General features: G+C 42.3%; 1 protein-coding gene across 1 annotated transcript in view; it reads right to left on the bottom strand.

The window, feature by feature from the left end:
* Slc27a6 (solute carrier family 27 member 6) overlaps positions 1-9,582 on the bottom strand; it is a 42,340-nt gene that overhangs the window by 23,489 nt on the left and 9,269 nt on the right. The window contains exons 2-3 of the mRNA XM_005356132.3: positions 6,968-7,171; positions 1,081-1,239 (exon numbers count right to left, since the gene is read on the bottom strand). Of these exons, the coding sequence (XP_005356189.1) occupies positions 1,081-1,239; positions 6,968-7,171 (363 nt within the window). The remainder of the gene's footprint in view (positions 1-1,080; positions 1,240-6,967; positions 7,172-9,582) is intronic.

The following is a 9,582-nucleotide window of genomic DNA, read 5'->3' as shown; positions in this document are numbered from 1 at the left end:
CTCTCTCTCTCTCTCTCTCTCTCTCTCTCTCTCTCTCTCTCTCTCTGTCTCCTTCTCTCTTCTCCTCCCTCTCTCCCTCTTCCCCTCTCTCTTTTCTCCTTCCCTCTAATAAGCTACTTAAAGTTGCTTACGGGGCAACCATGGTGGCAGTTCCTTCCCCTGTGGCTTGTTCAGCATGCCCTTCCTTTTTACTATATTAAAATCGGGTGCTCTGCTCTGTCATCCAGTTTACTTAATTCCCAACAAGGTGATCTTTATGTGTGTGCATGAATGATCATTGTGTGGAGAAGTGACTATGACCCTACACTCATATCTAACAATCCAGTTGTGATAGGAATGTAAGATTCTTTGTCCAGATTCTTACAGACACTTTTAATGATGGAAGCTCTTTTCCTGCAAATCTTGACCGCACTCTGAGTAAGCTGCAACGGAGTACCAGGCATGCACAATCGGTAATGAATGAGCTCTAGTATTTCAGAGCTAGTGAATGAAGCATCCTTTTGCATGTCTTCAAATGGAACCTCCTGAGTCATACACTCTATCCCAAATGTTTTTGGGTGTTTGGGACAGACTGGGAAGAAAAGAAACTGGCCTCTCCAAGTCCTTCCCCTCACTTACTTGTGTAATACAAATTTGTTCGTCTTGACTGGAAGAGGTAGAGTCTATTTTTCCACTGTTCCAATCTAGATGATCATCTGAGCTTTGGCTTGTTTTGCTCAGCAGAATGCTGCTGAAGTGACCCTTGAGTTTGGGAGCTTGCTCTGAACAACTATGTGACTGACATGTTTATTCCCTGTGACTGACTGCCTGATGATCCTGGAGCTGGTCTGCCAGAGAATGAACAACCACAAGAAAGAGGGAGTCTATACAGGGCTGAAATCACAAGAGCAAATGCCCAAGATTTGACTTTTGTAGTTTAGCAATGTGCTATGTTACAAAAATGTCTCCTTGTCTCAGATATTACAATGTATTTATGCAATATGCAGTTCCTTGGACTTCTATGAATATTTGTAAGTTCCAATAAGCATAAGCTCAGACTAAATATTTTGATGACCCATCAAAAAGAAAAAGCAAACTTACCTAACTCAACACACCCACCGATTCCAAGGAGAGCCCCTGAGCTATGGTACAGAGGGAGGGTTATATAAATAATGTCGTCAGCTGTGCAGCCGAAAGCCCACAGCCCAAAGGATCCCTTCAACACTTGCAGCTGACTAATCACAGCTGCTTTGGGCAGACCTGGAAGAGAAGAGAAGAAACAAAAATGAACCCCCACACATTCTCTGAGGGACTCTGAGTTCTTGGAAGGATTCCTGTCCACATTAAATATCATGCAAATTGATGGCAGCGAGGTACAGTGCCATAATTGAGAAAGGTGAAATATAGGTGGAGAGCCAAAATTATCTTCAGACAGCTTACATGCTTTAAGAAATGGCTATTTGTGTTTACTTTCGTATGTGAGCTAATTTTCTCATAACCATTGGGTAAGCTTTTTGGAACAAGCTTTGCAGGAGTCTAGCCTCCACCAACCTATAGCTAAGAATGCTTTAAAGTAATATCAAAAATATATTGAAAGAATTTTCCCACCTTGCTGTAGCCAGCTTATCTAATGTCCCTGCTGTATTCTCGGAATGGACTCATTTATAATTTCCTTTGTTCCATAGCTACAGAAGTCCATGAAACCCCTTCAGTGGCAGAACATACTTCTAGAGTAACTTGAACCTACTAGGCAGGTCACGGTCACTGTTATATGTCAGGTGTGTATGTGTGTGTGTGTGTGTGTGTGTGTGTGTCTGTCTGTCTGTCTGTCTGTGTGCAAATAAATATGTCCCATTACACATAGATTTATGAAGAAAGATTATCCTGATACTAACAACACAAGGAATTAAGACAAAAAGGCCTCCAATTTTTCTAGATGCCCTCCAGGAAATGTGCAATGTGGATTGCTGCTATCATGAGGTTCTGCAGTCTTTAGTTTCTGTAAAAAAAGTCAAAACCACACAAAATCAGAGTGTAGTGTCTGCCAGAAACTAATGAAAGAAATGCTAACATCTACAAATACATGCCCCCAAATGAGAGGAATTATAATCTGCATCCAAATTGCACACAAAGTAGAAGCTTTCCAGAGGACAAGTTCTTCAAGTAGGACTCGTACTGTAGACGGCTTACTTTGCAGGGATTAGCCATGTCTTGTATATGATCCCTTCGTAATGTTTAACCATGTCGTCTCGTATGATGCTTTAAAAATACAAGGTTCATGCAATATGTTGCAATGGTTCCACACATTTCATGAGCCAAGCACGTTCCTTCTCTGTCTAGTCTTCCTTCACACATAATTAGTTTCTTATGAAAATATCCATAATAAATATTTGCATTTTGCATAGTGCCTTAGTACTGGCATCTATGGGTAAATATTTTCCTTACTGTTTTGGGATTTGCTACTGTTATAGAAAGTAATAATGTCAGTGTAAGAAATTCATCCATGAAACAAGATCTGATTGGTTAACCCATATGACATTGTAAGATCATGGTTGGCCATTAGCACTTCTATGTCTTTCCAGCTATATGTCTCTATCATGGAACACAACTTGTATTCCTGATGGTAATAATCACCACTCCAATTAGTTCATTAGATCTGATTGCATCCTATTCTTCTTAGAGTTTAAAGGGTTTTAGTTTTTCCAAATGATTTCCTGCACAGGCGGCCATTTTGAATCTCTCTCACTGAGGCTTGAGTTGGGTGGGGCTTGGTGGTCAAGGGCTCACCCGGTCAGCATAGAAGAGCATGTGGCACTGAATTCCATCCCCTGAGCAACAGAAACTAACAGATCAATCTCATTAATAATCTTGTTTGCATTATAAAATGCTAAGGGGATAAGGCCAAATGGGGGGTTTCCTGGATGCAGGCAGAGAGGCAAAGTCGAGGGTGGCAGGGGACCACAGAATACATCGAAGGAAGGGTCACAGTTTACAGAGACGTCAAGTGTGCTCCAGAAAGTCTCAAGCCTGCCTCGTTCGGTACCAGCTCTGAAAATCCTGACAGACTTTGTGCTCTATTTCCCTAATGGGATTAGACTTGCCCTCCTATGTGAAGTTGGGATAATATTCACCACTATCATAAAATCATGGTCTTTCCTAAAAAGAATCCTTTGTAACTGCTCCCAAAAGCTTGGACTTTTACACCCTCTACCGAGAATCCCTCCAGGCTTCCTCCTCAAAACTACACATTAGTAGGTGACGTGAGACTAGCTCTAGTCACGATTCTAAAGAACAGCTTTCTGTTCCTCATCCAGAGGAGCAAATATTCTTGCTTTTTCTGCAACAGAGATGTTCTATGCCTTCATCACCACACTGTCCATCCCATGGAGTGTCCCTGCCCACAGTAAACCAGCTCTCAAATTAAGCACCTGTCATGGAGAGGCTGGTCCAGAACCAGCAACACTACATCCCAAGCTCCTGTCACCTATCAGGGGACTTTAATGTACTTCTTGAGCTTGCTGTTTTCTGCAGCATCTTGGCAAGGGAGAAAGACCAAAGAAATAACTGAGGCTCTAGTTAGTAGGGAACCAAGAAAACACTGAAGGAATTCCCAAGGTGATGGCGAAGAACAAATACACAATAACAACACAGCAGATGGACAGGACTGAAGGGGAAGAAAGGGTGTCTGGAACAGGGGTGTCTAAATATTGACTTGACAGAATGCATGGGGCTCCTTCAGTATCTACAGCTGCATTTTCATTGTGGAGTAGGTGGCATCACAAACTAGTTCAATATGATTGTTATCTCAGGATCCATGTTATTGGAAGCCCAGTTATCTTTTTCTGCTTCTGAGAACTTTCTATGACCAGGAGACTGTGCTCCAGGAACACGTCCCTCACGTCACTAACCCACACCCATAGGTTTGACCATGATAAACGCAATGATCAACACCAGGGGCATGTGAAAACCCTTCTTCATTGATTTTTTTTTAAAAAAAAACTATCCCATACATGATCCCTACAGAGTAACCAAAGGGATAATGCCCCTGGGCTTCAATAAGTTTTTATCCACTGGCCCCTCTCCTACGTAGCACTTGAGGTAGGGTTCCTTACTGCCCCTTGACCTCCCACTGGCATCTCTAATCTCTCTAGACCTGTGTGTAATCCATTCCTTCTCTTTGTTATCTTTTGCTTTCATCCTTCATCTTGTCTCACCTGCTACACACAAGCAACACTCCTTTCAACTAACAGTTCCCAGAAGCTATTCATTTCCACTTACATGTAAGAGAGGTCCATGTAATCTGCATTCCATATGGCTCAGTCAGCAAGTGTCCACAGTTATGACACTGATCTAAGTATGGTAGGAAGAGGAAGTGGGTGGAGGGCCAGGGTGCAGGGGAACCAAGAACCATTTGTAGATGTTTGTAGATGGGTGCTAAGTGTCTGCTAAGTTACCTGTTCTCACTAGACATAGAGAAGCACGTTTGTTTAAAGAGAGGATATGCCTACTTTCTGCCTGTTCTTGCTAGACATAGAGAAACACGTTTGTTTAAAGAAAGATTATGCCCATACTTTCTGCCTTTGAAGCAAAATTAAAAAATAAATACAGTGTTTTTTCTCTCACAGATCCACAACTTTTTCCCAATTCTCAGCTATATAATTGCAATATAATAAATGTAAAATTAGTAGTACTTTCTCTCTCAGCCAGTTGTGCAACAGCACAAAATGTCTTAGCTTTGACCCTGAAGATGAAATAAATGCCTGTTACAATCTGCTCCAGTCTGCTCTCCTTGGAGTGGACAGGTAGAGACTGTCTTTAAGTCACCCCTGACTTGTCACAAGAACACAATCACAAAGTCAACAAACTGGCTAAACACTTTCTGCTGGAATATAAAAAAAACCCTTTTCTAAAGTTATTCTCTTTCAAATACCAATATCCAACTAAGATTGTGCTAACAAACATACATACAAGCTAAATAAGTTTATTTATTCTAATCATATTTTAAAATATAGTCTGCTTCCTAAAGAACTAAAAGGGAGAAGATGCACCAAATTACTGTCTGGTCAGTTTTCTTAATTCATGTGTAATAGCAGTTTTGCTTAGGGCATGGCACACACATAGGAATGGCAATATTGAAACATGGAAACAAAATTCCAACTGTCAGTCTGATCACAGAGCCTCCCTGGTTTGTCGTTTACAGTTCTCAGGGCTTCCCAAAAGTTAAAGAATTCTCGTGCATTCTCAAGCAGTTTCATTATCTTCTTTTGGTTAGCATTTAACCGTTCCCCTCAGTAAGGAAAGCTGAGTTACTTAAGCCCGTTTTGTTTCTTTCTTGGGACTCACTAAGCTTTCAAGACTTCCAGGGAGTCACAAGACTCAGTTATTCTGGGAAAGTTAGGAGAGTTGTCACCTGCACCACAAGTCAGGAATAGAAAGAACTGCTTAAGAGTCCATTATCAAGCTTTTAAACACAGAAGGGGGGTGAAAAAAAGACCTGAAAAGGAAAGAAACATGACCACTCCTAGGTAGGATGGAGGAGAAAACTGACTACAGATGAAAGGGAGAGTGTACGCAGAGACTGGACCATCTGGGAGAGTCCAGAGTTGACTTGATGAGGCGGAGCTGTGACCTCTTCACATGGGGAAGGGAAAGTGGGGGAGGGGGACACACTGCAGCAGCTAAGAGGGCAAATGTACAAAAGTGTAGGTAACCTAAATGACTGTCTTTAGAGGAAAGAGCCTCTCGGGTAATGGCAGCCCAGGTTCTGGGCTGGAGAGTGTAGTGGGCAGGGTATGCCAGCCACACCCTGTAACTGGCAGAAACTGAGAGATGCTGAAGAACCCAGCAGCCAAAGAACCCAGCAGCCAGGTCCGCTTTGATGCGTTAAATAGGCACCTCACTTAGCCTTTTGGCCAGGGTTTGAAAGTGAAGGGAAGGTAACTAGCCACTACCTAAATGATTCTCTTCATTATTAGGTACCAGAATCTGAGGTCCAGAAAAAGAGCAAAAAAATAGTGTCAAAGAAATTGGCTAAGCTCTGGGACTGGGTTGACGTCTTCAGAAATTCCATCATCCTTCGATTTCACACCCTAAGGAAATCTCAAACGAAAGTTAAGGCCAATAAGTACCAGCATCTGCCAAAATCGAAACAAGCTACCTTTTAAAGCCAGAGCAATTAACTTCCCCACCTGCATTTGAAAGTTCCAAGACCTGAGAACCATAGGTCTTTCAGGCATGATTCCTCAGATATTAATTTGTTACAAATGACTGGAAAATTGTTTTTGAGACAGGCTCTCACTATCTCACTATGTTTCACTGTTTGGCCTAGAACTCATTCTGTAGACTGGGCCGGCCTTGAACTCATAATAGAGTACCGCCTGCCTCTGCCTCGCAAGTGCTGGGATCGTGAATAAAAAAAAAAAATGGAAACAACACTCCTAGATTAGTGGCAGAAGGGGAAGGTTTATTGTAGCTATGAGGGAGAGCGTAGGCAGAGGCATCTGGAAGAGTCCAGACTGGACCAGGCCATGAGAGGAGAAAGAGGGGTAGGGAAAGAAAGGAAGACAAGAGAGAGGGAGGCAAGAGAGGAGCTAAGGACCAAGAGACCTAGCCCAAATGGCTGGGTTCTATGTGGAATCTGGGGGAAGAGAAAGGAGCAGTGTATGCCAGCCAGGATGACTCTGTAACAGGTACTGAGAGAAGCTGGGAGAACCTGAGGATCAGGTCCACTCTGGTATGTAAATAGACACCTCAGTTAGACATCAGTCCCGAGTTTGAGATCTTATATATCTGATCTAAGATTTTATTATTTTTAATTATTTGTATGTGCATGTCTGTACAGTCCCAGCACTGATGACACAGATGCACACACACATACATACAGACACATACACAGACACAAAAAGACACATACTCAGACAGACACATACACAGACACAGACAGACACATACACAGACAGACAGACAGACACACACACAGAACGAATACCTGTTGTTCCAGAGGTAAAAATATACAGGCACGTAGACTTGAGGCTTGAGGCTACATGATGGCTTGTGGGCACTGGCTCATCAGAGGCCAGGCTCATCTTTTCTGTAAGTGAAACTACACCTTGTGGAACAGAATCCTTCATTCCCCAAATACGAATGTGCTTGGGGAGGCTGGGAAGGATTTCTTCTATGCTTCCAAGCAAATCTGAAAAGCAAGTGGTTAGAAATAGGTTAAAAAAACAAACCTGGGATCTCAAATTTCATGTTGGGTTTCTTTCACATGTTGGGACAGAGATAAAATGGAAATAAAGTATCCTCTCTGCTTGATTGAGCTACAGCAAGGCTACTTTGTGCTTGTATTTTTTGGTTTGGGAAGCTTTGTCACCCCAAATGCCCCAACTTTGTCCTTGAATTTGCAATTGCCCACCTCAGTTTGCAAAGTCCAGGGATTGTAAGCACGAGCCACCTTTCCAAGCCCCGTTTCTCTCTTTCAACTGGACTCTGGTTCTATCTCAACAGGACTAAATGAAAGGACAATTTTGTCACATCTGATTGAACAATAACTGTTGGTGGTTTTGATACCTTCCTGTTAAAAGACTACACTTCAGCTTCCATGCCAGGCTCAGCAGGCCCTGAAGAAAGCAGTTATGGAGTGGTAATAGTTTCTGCAGCTGTAAGACACCAGATCTCATCTTCTGTAGGCTTTTTGGTCATCCACACATTTTCCCCCTCAACTGAAGTCAGACCAAGCCTCTCTTTCTTCTTGCCGTCTATCTCTTTACAGCTATCTTAAATAATCTCATGGATTCTATTACTACAATTGTTATAGTTTCCCAATTTCTAAATAAAACTACTTCCTAGAGTCTTTTCAAATTTAATATTAGGATACTGAAGTAGACATTTTGTTCTAAATACAACTTGGTTGTTAGTTATTCCAGGAGAACACCTGGGTGTTAAATTGCTCCTCTTTCATGAAACACACTTGAGGAAATCCCTTGGCTACTCTGGAGTCCTAGGATCATCGTGGTTTCCAAGCCATTTTGAAGCCAAAGGCTAATAAATTCAGAGAGAGGGCTGTTCTCTAGGCAACGTGATAAGTAAAGTTGCAAACCCCTGAAGCCAAGGAGAAAAGAAAAAATGTCTTTCAGAAACATCCTCTATGCAGGGAAGGATGTGACAGGGCCAGCTGAGAGTGCAGTGACAGCCAAGCCTCCAGCAGCAGCTTGGGGCTCAACACCAAGGACAGAACCAAAGTGAGGCAGAAAAATGGAGCAGTTAACGTTGAGAGCTTAAGTACTCACAACTGAAAACCTTTGGGGCGCAGTTAGTTCAAGGGTCTGAGGGTTGAGGGATGAAAAAACAGCCAGGGTTTAGGAAACTCGGTGTTCCCAGGATTAATAATACAGAAAGGCAATGGCTGAAGTAAGGGGAGACTAAATTATTTGAAACTCTCATTTGGCCACAATGTAGGATAAAATGCCATGCTGTAAAGAAAGTCACTGGTGGGGGAGAAGGGAGATAAGGCAGTAGTGGTGAGCCCCTCAGGAGGAAGCGTTAGATATTAAGGTACCCAGCACTCAACCGTATAGAAAAGAAACAAAGTCCATCCTTCCTGAAAACTCTTTTTCCAGAATAGAAAAAGAGCTGTGTACATCACATTCTTTTTGCTGGAATTTTGCCTTAGTTTAACACGGGTCTCTGAGTGTAGGGTACAAGTTTTATATTTATTACAGTTGTTAGCTTTGTCCCATATTTCTAGGATGTTTCTTTTGCCAGGTGTGAGGGACTTCTGCTTATTTTATTGCTTATTTTAAATTGACATCGACACTAACATTTTAGGTGGAGCTTCACAACGATACCCACTGGCCAAGGACTACTGGCAGCCACCAGAGCCAAAGTAAAGGCAAAGAATGTCTTTTATACTACTCTGTGAGCATGACCCTGAAACCTCCCTGGCTTTAGCAGCCTTCAGAACTAGGCCAGATACAATTCCTTAGTTTAAACTGCCAGTGCAGGCTATTTTATCACAGCGTCTCCAGGAGGCTAATAAACCAAGTTCTGAAAATGATGCCCAGTGTAACTGGTAATCAAAATGAAATGAAGCAATTCCCAAACCACGTAGGCATCATAAAGGAAATCAGTGACTTGGCTCAGAGGTTAAGAATGTGCACTGCTCTTGCAAAGGACCTGAATTCAGGGTCCAGCACCTACATGAGGCACTCACAATGGCCTGTCATACAGCTCCTGTGGCCAGATGATCCTCTGGCATCTTTGTGCACCTGTGTTCAGGTGCAAATACCCCCACAAGGATACACACAAATAGACATACTTTTAAAAAATGGTGATTAGGAATAATACTTTTTAGTGTACAGAAGACCCTGGTCAGAATACTCTAGAATATATGAAATTTGGCCTGCACATAAAAAGCAACTATGTGTTATTTAATTCTTAAAATTAAACTGGAAACATGCTAAGAGGACCCTGGGTCAGCCTAAAGGGCAGGAACTCCAAGGAATGGAGGTAGGGTAGGAAGCTTTTTCCTAGAACTAACAGGCTTCCTGCTGAGGTAAGTAAACTCAGAAGCAGGTTCCAATGGAAAAGCAAATTTATTACTCC

The sequence above is a fragment of the Microtus ochrogaster genome, chromosome 18 (assembly GCF_000317375.1).
Source record: "Microtus ochrogaster isolate Prairie Vole_2 chromosome 18, MicOch1.0, whole genome shotgun sequence".
Classification (NCBI taxonomy): Eukaryota; Metazoa; Chordata; class Mammalia; order Rodentia; family Cricetidae; genus Microtus; species Microtus ochrogaster.
Note: the sequence above shows the minus strand (reverse complement) of the source record. Positions and strands in the feature narration are given on the sequence as shown.